This window comes from Anomaloglossus baeobatrachus, chromosome 8, assembly GCF_048569485.1.
Source record: "Anomaloglossus baeobatrachus isolate aAnoBae1 chromosome 8, aAnoBae1.hap1, whole genome shotgun sequence".
Taxonomy (NCBI): Eukaryota; Metazoa; Chordata; class Amphibia; order Anura; family Aromobatidae; genus Anomaloglossus; species Anomaloglossus baeobatrachus.
In genome coordinates, this window is record NC_134360.1 from 161849241 (window position 1) to 161866655 (window position 17415).

At 45.4% G+C, this 17415-nt stretch overlaps 1 protein-coding gene across 1 annotated transcript in view; it reads left to right on the top strand.

Annotated features, from left to right (window-relative positions):
- ASPM (assembly factor for spindle microtubules) overlaps positions 1 to 17415 on the top strand; it is a 189962-nt gene that overhangs the window by 74270 nt on the left and 98277 nt on the right. The window contains exons 12-17 of the mRNA XM_075322190.1: positions 1456 to 1601; positions 9017 to 9102; positions 10503 to 10721; positions 11557 to 11761; positions 12497 to 12645; positions 13084 to 13212. Of these exons, the coding sequence (XP_075178305.1) occupies positions 1456 to 1601; positions 9017 to 9102; positions 10503 to 10721; positions 11557 to 11761; positions 12497 to 12645; positions 13084 to 13212 (934 nt within the window). The remainder of the gene's footprint in view (positions 1 to 1455; positions 1602 to 9016; positions 9103 to 10502; positions 10722 to 11556; positions 11762 to 12496; positions 12646 to 13083; positions 13213 to 17415) is intronic.

The following is a 17415-nucleotide window of genomic DNA, read 5'->3' on the forward strand; positions in this document are numbered from 1 at the left end:
CTGTCCTTTCTACAGTCCGGTCTGCAGCTTGGACTGTCCCTCAACTCTCTCAAGGGACAAGTCTCCGCTCTGTCAGTACTGTTCCAGCGGCGTATCGCCCGGCTGGCTCAGGTCCGCACCTTCTTGCAGGGCGCGTCTCACATCATTCCGCCTTATCGGCGGCCCTTGGATCCCTGGGACCTTAACTTGGTCCTCACGGTATTGCAGAAACCCCCCTTTGAGCCTCTTAGGGAGGTTTCTTTGTTTCGTCTTTCACAGAAAGTGGTCTTTCTAGTGGCCATAACTTCCCTCAGGAGAGTCTCTGATTTGGCTACGCTCTCTTCGGAGTCACCTTTTTTGGTTTTTCATCAAGACAAGGTTGTTCTCCGTCCGACTCCGGACTTTCTTCCTAAGGTGGTTTCTCCTTTCCACCTTAACCAGGACATTACCCTACCTTCCTTTTGTCCGGCTCCTGTTCATCGCTTTGAAAAAGCGTTGCATACTCTGGATCTGGTGCGGGCTCTCCGGATCTATGTGTCTCGCACCGCTGCTCTTAGGCGGTGCACCTCTCTTTTTGTGCTAACCACAGGTCGGCGTAAGGGCCTCTCTGCTTCTAAGCCGACCATAGCCCGTTGGATTAGGTCGACCATTTCGGATGCCTACCAGTGTTCTCAGGTGCCTCCCCCGCCGGGGATCAAGGCACACTCGACCAGAGCTGTCGGTGCCTCTTGGGCTTTCAGGCACCAGGCTACGGCTCAGCAAGTTTGTCAGGCTGCCACTTGGACTAGCCTGCATACCTTTTCAAAGCACTACCAAGTGCATGCTCATGCTTCGGCAGATGCGAGCTTGGGCAGACGCATCCTTCAGGCGGCTGTCGCCCATTTGTGAAGTTAGGCTCCGCCTACTTCTTAGTTTTTCTGTTCCCACCCATGGACTGCTTTGAGACGTCCCATGGTCTGCGTCTCCCATAGGAACGATAAAGAAAAAGAGAATTTTGTTTACTTACCGTAAATTCTTTTTCTTGTAGTTCCGTATTGGGAGACCCAGCACCCTCCCTGTTGCCTGTTGGCAGTTTCTTGTTCCGCGTGTTATCACCGACTGTTGTCGTGGACAGAGTCTCCGGTTGTTCTGGTTCTTGCTCTGTTTTTACTTGTGGGTGGCTATTCTCCTTCAGCTTTTGCACTAAACTGGCTAGATTTGGTTCTCCAGGGGGTGTATAAGCTCAGAGGGAGGAGCTACACTTTTGAGTGTAGTACTTTGTGTGTCCTCCGGAGGCAGAAGCTAAACACCCAATGTCTGGGTCTCCCAATACGGAACTACAAGAAAAAGAATTTACGTTAAATCACCTGAGAGGCAAATATCCCTAACTTTTTGTGCTGTGTGTGCATCATATACACATGCAGTGCTATTTCAGCTTTCCTAATATTATTATTATTATTATTTATTATTCCTTCTTCCCTTCCTTTATGTGAACAGGAGAACAATGGAGCTTTTAACTCAAAATTGGAGCTTATCAAAAAAGCTGAGAGTGCCGGCAATAAGTCGCTTACAGAAGATGCACAATGTGGAAGTAGCTTTTCAAGCTTTGACAGTAAGGGACGTGCAGCTGAAAGATGAACGTGGTAAGTGACGAGCACTCTGTATAATAGGGCTCCATTTCTTATAGCGTATGGGACCTGTCTTTTCCTGTAATATGCAATAGACATTGCCTTCCATTAAAGGGGATCTCTCTGCCAGTTTTTGCTATTTATTCTGAGAGCACCATAATCTAGGACACAACACCCTGATTCCAGGGACTTGTCACTTGTTAGTCTGTGTTTTGTGGTTTCAATACAATCAGTATTTTATTAGCAGGTAATTTTCACTATAGGACAGGGGTCTCAAACTCCGCTGGGTGTATGGGCCGCACCGAGGAAACAAATAATTTGGAGGGCCACATTCTTTGCAGGACAAAGTGACATTTTTATTGGTACCATATATATTTTTTTACACACCTTTGGATGACTGATTTTCAACATTTTTCACTTGTTTATTATAACAAATGTGCACATTCTTTGGTTAAATGTAAAAAAACAAAATTTGATGTTAAAAAAAAGTCATGCCTTATTTTGTGTTTTTTTTTACATTTTATCCCTTTCTTGTAACTAATGGTGTTACAATTATCACTATATAGAAATTTTGGCCAACATCCTTTAGTAATGTTCCCTATCCTACAGTAATGTGCCCACCTTGTCCCCATCCTATAGTAATGACCCCTTCCTTGTCCCTATTCTATAGTAATGTCCCCATCCAATAGTATTATGCCCATCCTTGTAATGTCCCTATCCTATAGTCATGTGCCCACCTTGTCCCCATCCTATAGTCATGTGCCCACATTGTCCCTATTCTGTAGTCATGTGCCCACCTTGTCCCCACCCTATAGACATGTGCCCACCTTGTCCCCATGCTATAGTCATGTGCCCACCTTGTCCCCATGCTATAGTCATGTGCCCACCTTGTCCCCATGCTATAGTCATGTGCCCACCTTGTCCCCATGCTATAGTCATGTGCCCACCTTGTCCCCATGCTATAGTCATGTGCCCACCTTGTCCCCATGCTATAGTCATGCGCCCACCTTGTCCCCATGCTATAGTCATGCGCCCACCTTGTCCCCATGCTATAGTCATGCGCCCACCTTGTCCCCATGCTATAGTCATGCGCCCACCTTGTCCCCATGCTATAGTCATGTGCCCACCTTGTCCCCATGCTATAGTCATGTGCCCACCTTGTCCCCATCCTATAGTCATGTGCCCACCTTGTCCCTATTCTATAGTCATGTGCCCACCTTGTCCCTATTCTATAGTAATGTCCCCATCCGGTAGTAATGGGGGGGGGGGCAGTGGCGGCGGCGGGTGAAAGGTGATAATTTACCGATCGTTCTCGGCTTCCACCCACAGATTCCTGAGTGAAGCTGAGGGGGCGGTCTCTGGCCCCAGATCCACAGTGATTGGACAGATCGGTCACAAGGCCGGTCTCTCCAATCAGAGCTGGGGGCGGGTGAAACTGAGGTCACCCAGCTCCAGCCAATGGTATATATACGAATATAAGGTATTTGCTATTTGCAATGCAAACAGCGATCGCAGCCACCGGGGCTGCGATTTCGCCATGACGTACTGGGTATGTCATGGATCTTTAAGTAGCAGGGAGCCATGATGTACCCAGTTCGTCATAGGTCGCTAAGGGGTTAATGTGCCATCCGTCACATACACAAAAAATAAAAAAACACCATTCTTCTCACCTGTCCCGCGTTCCCTCGGCTCCTCATCTCTGCTTCTTGCTGTCTGCAGGCCGTGCCCCCGGTGACTATCGCGGCCGGTGCAGGGACCGCAACCACTGGCAGTGATTTATGTCAGATCAGATGGTTGTTTTGCCGGCGCACAGTCCTTGCCTCTGAGAACGCAGCGCCGGCAAAACACTCATCTAACAAAGTGCAGACAGTGGCTGCGGCCCCTGCATCGGCCGCGATAGTGACCAGGGGCACGGGCCTGGGGCCGCACGAAGCAGCCTGACGGACCGCATGCGGCCCGCGGGCCGCGTGTTTGAGACCCCTGCTATAGGACAACCTCTCCCATGCATGAGTCATGCTGGTCTCTGTAACCCCGCCCCCCATCATTGATTGGCTGCTTGCTAACAATGCACAGTGTACACAGGAAACTGCCAATCAGTGGTGTGAGTGGGGTTATACATCTCTCAACACTGACCACTGTATACATCTATGGCAGAGAAAACAGGGATTTTATCAAAGCAACCCAGTAAGTGATACATCCCTGGAATCAGGCTTTCTTGACCTATGTTGTGCTGCTTTGATTACATAGCAAAAACCTGAATTCCCTTTAAAGTGATAGCATGTAGTATTAGTTGACAAGAAACTTTAATGCTTCTCATTCAAAACCTCTATAGTCTAGTTTCCTACTAGTCTACTGGATTTTGTCTGCCTCTATGTACGCTGGAGAAATTGCTCAACAAATTGTATGGTGCATTTTCTATCGTTATTCTTGTGAAAATGCAAATTTAGTGCGAAGGCAACATTTTTGTGAGAAAATAAGTCTTAATTATTTTCCTTCCACATAACTTTAATTCCTATGATGCACCTAAAGGGTTAAGGAGGTTATTCCCTAAAAGCATAGTGGCCATATTGATGTAAAGCAGAACAGAAGGCTTATTTTAAATACCTTCTGTTGTCCATTCTGCCTGTGAGTGGCGCTATTGCTGGCTGCTGATCCCCGTCACATGACCTGGGCTGCAGTGACCTTTGATGTCCGGTAGACTTCTGGAATTGGCAGTAGACCCAGCATCTGAGTGACTGGGCTGTGGACGGAGTTTTGCTGAACATGACAGCCTGTCATTGCGCGTGCTTGCGGTGCTGTGCAGTGAAGAAGAGAGCGCGTGAGATGCTGGGCTGTGACGCGCAATGAAACGCCGCCCACAGCCCAGTCACTCGCGGAAACTGAATGATGTTGGCTCAACTTCCAGTTTCGGAACTTGATGTAACCTCACTGGACTTTAGAGGTCACTGCAGCCGGGGGTCACGTGATGGGGATGAGCAGACAGCGATAGCGCCACTCACAGGCACAATTAACAGAAGGAATTTAGAAAAGGCCTTCTGTCACAGCTTTACACTGATGTGAAAAAGGAGAGAAACGGAGCGCACCACAAATACTGGAAAAAGATCAGTTGGGTGCACACTGGAGCGGAAAAGAATCAGTGGCGACAAGGAGAGAAAAGGTTCCGCACAATTTAACAGTGGCACACCAGTAATATATTATATAGAAAAACCTTTATTGTTGCACAAAAACATCTTAAAATTGTTAAAACCATATATAAGAACAAAAGCACCCATTGAGCGGGACCAGTACCCCAATGATACAATAATCAGTTCCAATACAGGGTACAATACAACATCAAAAGAGAAGGAGGAGGCTGGTGTGGAACCAGGCACATGGATGGTGCAATGTCAGATATAAAGCATCAAATGCTGTGACACTGAGTGTAACTGGGTCACACAAGTACCTGAAAAACGATCAAAATGCTGGTGTCAACATATGTTGGCATATATAATCCAAGAAGATGTATCCTTGCAAGAGTATTATATACAGGCAGGGAGCTGTAGCCTATAAACAATTATCCAAAGGCTAATAGTAACAAGTGTAATACGGACGTTGGAATAGTATAATCCTACGCTAATAACACAATAGTCCAAGGAGATAGACACTGTATAGGTGCCAGGGGCGTGTTAACCAGAGAATGCTAGCGAATATACCCTGGAAATATGCACAAATACCATGTTGTGTAGCGGAGGGACAGTAATAGCATCCAGTATTCACACATGGAGTGTCAACCGTGATGAATAGGTATTACATAAGTGTATAGGGGCATAATAGCCTACACATATCAATCAACATGCCCTAGGGTAGTGCCCCAACATGATGTTCATAGTAAAAAAACAGCAAAATTGTTCAATACTTAAATATGAAATAATTATGCATGTAACTATGATCACCAAAAAAGAATAGACGTAACATGAGTTGACCCTATAGATAAATATAATAAGGTAGAATCGTTTGTAGATAGTCGCTGCTACAGCCTCAAGGTATATATAGCCAATTATTTAAGAAAACAGTATATACCGCATCCAATACTCACATATGGGAATAGTGCCCATATGATAGGTACAGTGCAAGGGATGAGGACTATACCAGTCAGGTCAGATGAAGCCGCTGCTGCGGCGACACGCGTCGGCTAACCCCCATTGAGCACCCCCTCTGACCACCCCCTCTGACCACCCCCAGACTCCATCTGACCTGACTGACCAAACTGGAGCTAGGTGACTGGTGACTATTTACTCCCTTTACATCTCGTGCCTTATATCATGACTCCGTTATCTAGGCTATTGGTATAGTCCTCATCCCTTGCACTGTACCTATCATATGGGCACTATTCCCATATGTGAGTATTGGATGCGGTATATACTGTTTTCTTAAATAATTGGCTATATATACCTTGAGGCTGTAGCAGCGACTATCTACAAACGATTCTACCTTATTATATTTATCTATAGGGTCAACTCATGTTACGTCTATTCTTTTTTGGTGATCATAGTTACATGCATAATTATTTCATATTTAAGTATTGAACAATTTTGCTGTTTTTTTACTATGAACATCATGTTGGGGCACTACCCTAGGGCATGTTGATTGATATGTGTAGGCTATTATGCCCCTATACACTTATGGAATACCTATTCATCACGGTTGACACTCCATGTGTGAATACTGGATGCTATTACTGTCCCTCCGCTACACAACATGGTATTTGTGCATATTTCCAGGGTATATTCGCTAGCATTCTCTGGTTAACACGCCCCTGGCACCTATACAGTGTCTATCTCCTTGGACTATTGTGTTATTAGCGTAGGATTATACTATTCCAACGTCCGTATTACACTTGTTACTATTAGCCTTTGGATAATTGTTTATAGGCTACAGCTCCCTGCCTGTATATAATACTCTTGCAAGGATACATCTTCTTGGATTATATATGCCAACATATGTTGACACCAGCATTTTGATCGTTTTTCAGGTACTTGTGTGACCCAGTTACACTCAGTGTCACAGCATTTGATGCTTTATATCTGACATTGCACCATCCATGTGCCTGGTTCCACACCAGCCTCCTCCTTCTCTTTTGATGTTGTATTGTACCCTGTATTGGAACTGATTATTGTATCATTGGGGTACTGGTCCCGCTCAATGGGTGCTTTTGTTCTTATATATGGTTTTAACAATTTTAAGATGTTTTTGTGCAACAATAAAGGTTTTTCTATATAATATATTACTGGTGTGCAGCTTTACACTGATGTGGCCACTATGCTTTGTAGTGGACAACCTGAATGTTTTTCGGGTTTTCTTTTGTTTTTTGTTTTTTTGAGCACTTTGAGGGTTGTAGTTTTTTTTTTTTTGTTTTTTTTTTTAAATTTTCATATGGGCCCATCAGTCACCTCAAATGTGATCTGGTCATTAAAGAAAAAAAAATTATTTCAAAGTTTGAACATTGCAACATTTTCTAAACTATACTCCAAATTTCCAATGTTTTCACAAATAAACTAAAAAAATAAAATAAATATATATTGTCCTAAGTGTACCACTATCACAAAGTACAATGTGTGATGAAAAAGATGGAAAAACCATTCTCCGAATCACCGGGATCCATTCCAGAGTCATTACTACATAAAGTGACACTAGTCAGAATTGTAGAATTTGGTCTGGTCAGGAAAGTGAAAACAGGCTGGTGGTGAAGTGGTTAAAGAATAACCTTCATTTGTAATTTTTATTTCCTAAATCAATAGTACACATGAACAGAAGTAACTTTGTAATATATCTTCTCAGAGAAATCTGCTTCTTTCTCCTCCTGGACTGATCATTCCCAATCCAGGGGTAAAATCTGTATTCAGTGAAGTCTTTCTGTCGCGGGCGGAGGAGGGGACGCTGCGCTCACCCATTGCTCGGGTCCGGCTGCTGCTGCTCGGTGGCTCGAGCGGTGGGCCGGATCCCGGGGACTCGAGCGGCGCTCCTCGCCCGTGAGTGAAAGGTGGTAGTTTGGTTTAGGGATATTGTCCGTGACGCCACCCACGGTTGTGGTGAGGTTGTGACATCACCGCTGCTCTGGACGGGGATCCCGGGAGCGATGACAGGGAGCAGCTTGGATGTTGTTTCTCCCCTCTGTGGGTAGGGGGGTTGGATGTCCCGGGGCCCGGTGAGGGAGGGACGGCAGGCGGGCTACGGAGCCTGGTGAGGTGCGGGGGCAGCGCTGTGCCGCACGGCACGGTGGTACTCACTCAGCCAATGATGAATGCAAAGTCTCCGGTAAAACAAACGGCTGGATGGACGGGTCCCACAGACGGCTGCGGTAGCTCTCCCAGTAGGTTGGTGGTGACTGCCTTTCCCTGCACCTGTGTTTATGTTCACGGTTCCAATGGCTTCCCACCGGTAACCCACTCCCCAGCTTGGATGGATGCTGAGGGAGACCCTTTTGCCCGCAGGCTCTGGCCCTGGGAACTGTAGCCTTGGCGGTGACTGTATTTCGCTTCACGTTTGACCGGTTGCCTTCAATCGGGTCTTGACTGCTGGGAAACCCCGGAGGTTCCCTTCGCTAACGGATTTGACCGGTTTTACGGCGACTCCTAGCCTGGTCGGGGTCCGTAGGCCCTGCCGAATGGTGCTGGCTTCTCTTCGCTCCCCGATCCGGTACCGGCGGGCCACCGCCCGTCCCCGGTCCTTACGGTTCACTTCAATCAGCCTCTCCTGCAGACGGTCACCACCGTCTGCCAACCTTGCTGTATGTGCCCAGGCCACACACCCGGACACGGTCAGTCTCCTCTACTACCACTTCACTTCCCAGAACTGATCTCTCTCTCTCTCCTTCCTTCTCCCGCCTCCAGGACTGTGTACTCCTCTGTGGGCGGGACCAACCGCCTGGCCCACCCCCTGGTGTGGACATCAGCCCCTGGAGGGAGGCAACAAGGATTTGTGTTTGACCTAGATGTGCCTAGCCGGGGTGTGGGGTGTGTTTGTTGTAGTACTTGTGATGTCCTGGCTTGTCCAGGGCGCCACATTTCCATTACTGAGATAGGAGATGGCGGCTGTTACTGAGGAGAATCTATGTTAAACCGAGGAGCTAGAGGCAGAGTTTTCTTACTCTCTGCATAGAATCTTATCGGCCCCAACTGCTCTCTCCTAGCTCGATGATGAGGAAAGTCTATATTCGTTGAATACAGAAGAGATTTTACCCATGAATTGAGAATTTTGATAATGAAAAATCTGTTCTGGCAGCAGAGAAAGAAGCCGATCATTCTGATAGAAACTTCGTAGTATACAGTATATCTTATTTTTATGTGTACTATTGACTGATGAAATAAAGTAACCATCATTTTAATTTGTAGTTGTTCATGATATTGTTCCATACTTTTTCATTGTATATTTTAATTTATTATTCTTTGCAGGTGTTACCATCACATCCAAGGACATTGTAGACCGACATCGTGAACGTACGCTGGCATTGCTATGGCATATTGTATTCACATTTCAGGTACAATTTTCATTGGTAAAGTTCACAATTGAAAATTCATATGTACAGTGGCATGTTAAAGTTTGGGCATCCCTGGTCAGAATTACTGTTGTTGTGAACAGTAAAGTAAGATGAAGATGAAAAGATGGTTAAAAGGCATAAGAGTGTCAGGCTGTGGCCGGGAATGCTCCGTTACGGAGCTGCCCCATGAATGGATAGTGGCCAGGTACTGTACATCCTCCCATTGATGTGAATAGGAGCCGGATGTGCAGTACCCGGCTGCGGTTGCTTTCAGAACACTGGCCAGCTCTGGAACTGATGCTACCACTGCAGGCACAGAGAACAGCTGATCGTGGGGGTGTCGGACCCCAGCCGATCAGACCTTGATGACCTATGGTAGGGATAGGCCTACAATGTTATAGTGCACAACCTCTCTGTGTTCTACATTATGACTTAATGGGAACCTGTCTACAAAAAAAATAATTTACCTGCTGATGTGGTAGTAATCTGCCAGTAAATTAACACTTAACTCATCTGTGGCGGTATAATTGGGACCTCGACTACAGGGGGCGGGGATGGGGCGGGTGGAGGGAACATCTCCCCTCCATGCAGCCACTCACATACACTCATCATGGCGGTGCAGGAGGCCATTAGTGACCGGTTAGTTCTCTTCTTGTACCTTCACTCCCTTCTCTGCAGTGTGTGCTCAGTCGGCTGTCAATGCAGGGGGGGCCTAAGATTAGTGCAGGGGGTGCTAAGATCAGTGTAGGGGGGGGGCTAAGATCAGTGTAGGGGGGGGCTAAGATCAGTGTAGGGGGGGCTAAGATCAGTGTAGGGGGGGGCTAAGATCAGTGTAGGGGGGGGCTAAGATCAGTGTAGGGGGGGGCTAAGATCAGTGCAGTGGGGGGGGCTAAGATCAGTGCAGTGGGGGGGGCTAAGATCTGTGCAGTGGGGGGGGGCTAAGATCTGTGCAGGGGGCGGCTAAGATCTGTGCAGGGGGGAGGCTAAGATCTGTGCAGGGGGGAGGCTAAGATCTGTGCAGGGGGGAGGCTAAGATCTGTGCAGGGGGGAGGCTAAGATCTGTGCAGGGGGGAGGCTAAGATCTGTGCAGGGGGGAGGCTAAGATCTGTGCAGGGGGGAGGCTAAGATCAACACAGGGAGCTAAGATCAGTGCGCTCACCGGGTAGTGAGTGGTGAACTATATCAGATGACAATGTCGAGCAAGTTCAGGGAGAGCATAGCTTCACTTTCTCCCTGCAGCCGCTGCTCCAGTAGGCTTGCCAGGCATGATTTATATATACCCCACTTACCTGCTGGTTATCACTATATCTGCAGGTAAATAAACGTTTTTGTAGTTAACAAGTTCCCAATGAATGTTTGTCAGCCTGATCACTTCTTGATGTTTGTTCATACCGTTCTAGGTGGATGTCTTACTGAATATTGATCATTTGAAGGAGGAGATAAGGTTTCTAAAACGCAGTTATAGTGTGCAGAAAAAACTTGCTGCGCTTTCTGCTTTCTCTGCACCAACAACGTCAAAGAAGCGTGACAGCGAGCCTTTCCTGCCGGACAATTACAGTGAGCGAGTCCTACTGCTGATGGAGTGGGTGAATGCAGTATGTGCCTTCTATAGTACAAAGGTAAGACCAATGTGTTAGAGGTTGTACACCACTAAGACAACCATTTCTCAATTGCTATGTTCCTCCATGTAAAATACTACTAGTCTTTTGGTTCTGGAACGGCATCGGGTCTTCTGCAGCTCGCGTGAGGTTACGTCATGAAAACCTTTCATCCAATCAGTGGCTGCTTCACTCTCCCTTCCTTTATCCGTGAGAAGTGTGAGGTGCTCCGACATTCCCTGCATGGGAATTATGTCCTAAGGAAGTGAGTGAAGCAGCCGCTGATTGGCTGCAGCGGTCACGTGGTATACCATCATCCCTGGAATGGTGCCAGCATCGAAGAGTAGCATGGGCTGTTTTTATTTTACATTGGGGGTATATAGCAATTGAGAAAGTATTGTTCCAAGTGTAGTGGGCGCCTCTTTCAGAGCAATGCACTCATTTACCATTTGACTAATTGCCCTCGGCTGTCGGCATGATGCAGCCACATTTCATGTTCTCGCTAATTTATACTTTGTTACACATTTCTTTCATCCCATATAAAGGTCTGGATAATTTAGCGCTGTGTGAACATCTTCATGACGGCTTGTCACACGTAGTGCTTTTTAGTGTGGCGTGTAGAATGAGATTTCTAAAACCTCTAACGCTGCATATGCCAAATAGTTTAGCTTTTTTGCTGTTTGTTTTTTTTTTTTTTTGTTTTTATAACCCATTCAAATAAATGCATCAAAACGCACTTAATGTACGCAGCGGTTTTCCTTCCTGCAAGTTAATGTGGGACAGAAAACTAATGCTGCAAAACAGCAGTGTGTGAATATACCCTAAATGTGAAGACTGACTGTATTATTTTGGGTAGGTTGAAAACTTCACCGTTTCCTTTTCTGATGGCCGGGTATTCGGTTACCTGATAAATCATTACCATCCGAGTTACGTGCCTACAGACGCCATATGTCAGAGGACAACTCAGACTGTAGAATGTTGTAAAACTGGCACGATAGGACTGAATTCTTCCTCCGACTCGGACAGCTCTCTGGATATGTGGCCGCGAACGTATGAACAAGGTAATCCATGTTTTCTGTATGACTACAGCAATGTGTTTTGGTAATGAGAAAAGTATTCAGCATTGGGGAAGACGTATTAAATAAAGTAAGGTAGAATAACTCCACATACAGCGGCAAGGTAATCAGACGCGTATACTGCATAGCATAAAAAAAACTTGCTTCATCTTAAAAAAACACGTTAGAGAACTTTTTTTTTTTTTTTTTTTATTTAAATGTCAAACTTAATAAAATAAAGGGAATCTGTCACCAGGTTTTTGGTACCCATCTGACAATACCATGATATAGGGTCAGGAATCCTGTTTCCAGGGAAGTATCCCTTATTGGGCTGCTTGCTGACATTTCAATTACATTACTGTTTTCTCTGCTGCAGATCCTCCAAAGCGCAATATAATCTCGCCCACACCACTGATGTGGCAGCTTTCTGTGTACACAGTGTATAGGCAGAAAGCTGCCAATCAGTGGTAAAGGCGTGCCTGAACTACCTGGCAGCAAATTTATTAGTCCTCTAGTGATCATCTACAGTTGATTAAAACAGTGATTTTATAAAAAACTATAGGAACTAGCCCAGTAAGTGACACTTTGCTGGAATGGAGGTCTGTGCTGCTCTTGGATTAGGTTGCACAAACCTGGTGACAGATTCCCTTTAACTACTGCAATACATTTTTCCTATTTTTTATTACATGCAAGAATTTGAATAAGTAGTGAAAGTGCTTAGGTGAGTTTTTTTTCCCTCAGGTATTGCATCTTCCTCGGCCTTATTTGAGGAGCTGCTGGTAAATGAGAGGACAAACTTCAATCTTGTGCATAATGCTACATCCGACCTTGGAGGGATTCCTGCAGTGATTCATCACTCTGACATGTCCAATACAATACCAGATGAGAAGGTATGGAAAGGCTTGTGGGGACTGTCTGTTATGTCTTAAAAATTAAACCACGCACACACACAGCCCCTTTAATTCACTATTTTAAAAAAGGAGCAGAGGCATTGGGGGTGGGGAGTGGGATCAGTAAGGAAGTATGAGGCCAACATTTTAAGTGATATACAAAAAGGAAAACAGAAAAGCGAGTCTTACACTTTACTTTTTGTGATTGCATAACTAATCGCTTTGCTTTACGCTGTCCCCATTGGGACTCCTAATCTACATTCCCTATTCATTTGTCTTTGGATCATCCTATTTTAAATTCTATGTTTTTGGGAGCGAGAAAAAGTGCCATACAGTTTGAGCCCATCTTATTTGCCAATATAACACTTCAAATTAGGAAGTACAGTATTCCAAATCTGAAATTGCTAATTAATCAAAGAGTATTTTTTTTCTTTCCAGGTTGTGATCATTTACCTTTCATTCCTTTGTGCTCGGCTTCTGGATATTCGTAAGGAAGCCAGGGCTGCTCGGGTTATCCAGGCAGCTTGGAGGAGACATAGATTGGCAGCAGAGGAACAGCTATTGCTGGTAGGTATTCTAATGATTTATGTAGGCATTTCTCTTTTATAGGTACTTAGGAATAAAAAAAAAAAATATAGAAATAAAATGTTACATATTCAAAATATCTTTAATTAGCAAATCACACTTGTTTTGTCTAGAGAGATTGTTGATAAAATGACGTCTTTCTTGTTACACTGACAGAAACCTGCCCTACAAAGCTAATAGGACAAGAGCCTGTGAGCATGTGCAGTACAAGTTTTGCGGTTATTATTATTATTATTATAATACAGTTATCACTGTCCAGATGTGGCCTAACAATTTATATTCCCTATCAACATGTCTCTTGTGGCTTGTGTATGACCTATGCTTTGTACTGCCAGCTACTGAACATTCAAAAAGAGAGGATGGAATGCAGTGTGAGCAGCCTCTTCTTACCTTTGTACGCTTGGTATCTCTAATATTTGATCAGATAGACAGGTTGGACACCAATGGGAGCAGCCACTTCATACCTCACCACCCCTGGTGTATCCAATATTAGATCAGATAGACAGGGTAGGCAGAAATGTGAGCAGCCTCTTTTCTGTACTTATGGTATATCCTGTTTTAGATCAGAAAGACAGGGTGGACAGCAGTGTGAGCAGCCACTTCTTACCTGTTATATCAGTATAAAATCAGAATGTACACTGACAGCACCTCTTCCATGAAAAAGGAAAGCAGCGTTTGCTACTCCATACACTCACAGGTGCCTTTCTTGTTAACATTGTAGGACAGGTTTCTGTCGGTGTAATAAGATGGTGACAATGGACACGGGTACACGTCGATGACGCTGGACATTGAAGAGCATGTTGGTACACACTTGTGTTGAAAAAAATCCGGCACACAAAGATGATTCGTTTGAAAATTTATTATAATTTTTATATTCTTATGGGAAATGTTGAAGACATATGTAAATAAGGTCTATTGAAGAAATATGCAAACAAAGCCCACGTTTCGACCAAAAATCATCGGTCTTTTTCAAGGACTCAATAAAATGTAGTCTGGCGCATATCGCGTAGAAAAGTCACTTGCATACAATTATAATATTTCATCAGTATAGAGCCTTAGTCTCCTCATATGGATGGGAAGATGCCCAACGTCCTCTTATCTAACCCGTGCAGGGTGATGGTCGTCTGACTATCCGGTTAGGGACAGAGCACGTCTCCAACGAGTTTCATGTAAGATATGGGAAGTATGTTTAAAGGCACAACCAACACTTGGTATAGAGTTAGAACACCTGCCGCTTATAATCTGTGGGAGTTCTATGCTTCAGGCAAAAAAATATATTTTTTAAGGTAGAAGGTATGGCCAGGCACCCAAGAGGGTGAGGATAATGGAAAAAATGTCCTTTTTGTAATCAAGGGGCCTTAAGCCTGTGTGTCGTGGTGACCGTATCCGTAAACGCCTCCAGGCATTTACGGATACGGTCACCACGACACACAGGCTTAAGGCCCCTTGATTACAAAAAGGACATTTTTTCCATTATCCTCACCCTCTTGGGTGCCTGGCCATACCTTCTACCTTAAAAAATATATTTTTTTGCCTGAAGCATAGAACTCCCACAGATTATAAGCGGCAGGTGTTCTAACTCTATACCAAGTGTTGGTTGTGCCTTTAAACATACTTCCCATATCTTACATGAAACTCGTTGGAGACGTGCTCTGTCCCTAACCGGATAGTCAGACGACCATCACCCTGCACGGGTTAGATAAGAGGACGTTGGGCATCTTCCCATCCATATGAGGAGACTAAGGCTCTATACTGATGAAATATTATAATTGTATGCAAGTGACTTTTCTACGCGATATGCGCCAGACTACATTTTATTGAGTCCTTGAAAAAGACCGATGATTTTTGGTCGAAACGTGGGCTTTGTTTGCATATTTCTTCAATAGACCTTATTTACATATGTCTTCAACATTTCCCATAAGAATATAAAAATTATAATAAATTTTCAAACGAATCATCTTTGTGTGCCGGATTTTTTTCAAAACTTGGACTTATTTTCTCCGAGCACCTATATTTTTTTTTTTTTCTTCCTATCAGTTGAGCCAGGCTTTTCTACTATATTGGTACACACTTGTGGACATGCTAACATGCTAAGAGGGCGGACTAGTCAGGAGAAATAACGCCCTTGCAACTAGTCTCTACGCTTATTAACATATAATGAAGGATCTTTAGAAATACTTTCTATAGATCTCTTTATCTGTTAGTGTATAAAGGGAGGGTTAGGCAGGGATTAGCAATATTCACCCAGAACTGCTTGTAGTTCTGGGTGCATATTGCACCTGACGGGTCCATTAATGACAAGTCCTTTAATAACAAGCATTGAAGTTTTCAGCAGACTCCCAGCTGTCATAGCAACTCATCGGTCCCTTATGATCATGTTACAGGCACGCTGATCGGCACATACAATGGAGCGCTCCTCCATGCTGGCGTGCGTTAAGTTACAGTGTCAAGAGTTTGACAACAGCATTCAACACGATAACAATTGTGGCCTGCTCTTAAAGGGGTATTCCCATCTCAAAGATCCTATCCTATTATGTAGTAGGAATAATAATAATAATAGCAAATGCCTACAACTAGAAATATAGTATAGTTCTCGTGAGTCATTATGTCTCTTACCTCATGTTCAGGGCATTGCAGGATCTTAGGTACCATGATTACGACCATCAGCAACTAACTGTGTATATGCGTGGTCGTAACCATGGTTACTTAAGGTCCTGCAATGTCCTGAACGTGAGATAAGTAATCAGGAGAACTATACTACATTTCTAATTTGGAGGTATTTGCTAATGTTCTTATTACACCTGCTACATATTAGGATAGTATCTTGCAGATAGGAATACCCCCTTAAAGCTACCTGCAATTCTTAGAGGCAGGTCATGCTGTAATACAGCCATTACATGCAGAGTATAGCAGTGTAACCCCAGAGTTCCGCTCCATACACCCGCTTCTGACCTGCACCGTACATGTACACCGCATGTTGTGAAGGGGATAAGGAGTGCACTTTATAATGACATTTTTTGTGTCTCTATTATTTGATTTATTTATTTTCCCTGAAAACCCCTTAAAGGGTTTGTGTTGTTGCAAAAACAAAGTACTTTTTTAATTAATAAATCTTGAAACAATAATTTCCACAAATGGATTTAAGAAAAAAAAAAGAGAATAATAATTTCTTCAGCGCTCTATTGGGAGACCCAGACGATTGGGGTATAGCTACTGCCTCCGGAGGCCACACAAAGCACTACACTAAAAAGTGCAAGGCCCCTCCCCTTCTGGCTATACCCCCCCGTGGTATCACGGGTTCTCCAGTTTTCAAGCTTTGTGCGAAGGAGGTCAGACATCCATGCATAGCTCCACAGATTTTAGTCAGCAGTAGCTGCTGACTATTTCGGATGGAAGAAAAGAGGGCCCATATAGGGCCCCCAGCATGCTCCCTTCTCACCCGTTGATGGTGTTGTAAGGTTGAGGTACCTATTGCTGGTACGGAGGCTGGAGCCCACATGCTGCTTTCCTTCCACATCCCCCTGGGGGGCTCTGAGGAAGTGGGATCCTGCCGGCCTCAAAGCTCTGACGCCGGGCTCCATCCACAGACCCATTTGAACCTGCTGGATACGGAGCTGGAGTACCGTTCAGGGACATGGCCCTGCACCATTACAGGTACTCTGTGTCCCCGTACACACAGGCACAGCACACTCCAGACTTGCTGGGTGTGCTAGTGCGCCGGGGACAGTAAAGGGTTACAGTCACTGCAGCTTTGCTGAGTGACTTTGTGTATTGGGAACTACCGCGCCGGACGCTCCGGGAGCGGCGGCGCGGCTGGGACTTGTAGTTCGCCGGGGACGGGGCGCCGACCGCGCTTTTACGGCGGCGGCGCTTATAAATCCAGTCCCCGGCTTCTGCGGCCTAGTGCCGCTTCGTTCCCGCCCCCTCCCTGTCACTCAGGGAAGGGGACAGACGCTGAGCAATCAGCAGCGCCGAGGGCTGGAGCCTTATTTACATGCTCCAGCCCTCTCACTGCACACTGTCGGACGCCGGATTCCCGCTCTGACTTGGGGCACGCCCACGGCCCGCCCCTCCTCACACGAGCTGGGGAAGACGCCGGCAGCCATTACTGCAGTCCGAGCTCGGACTTTCGGCAACCAGGCAGGACGGTGGCGACCATACACCCGCTTATAGGCGGGCGGTAAG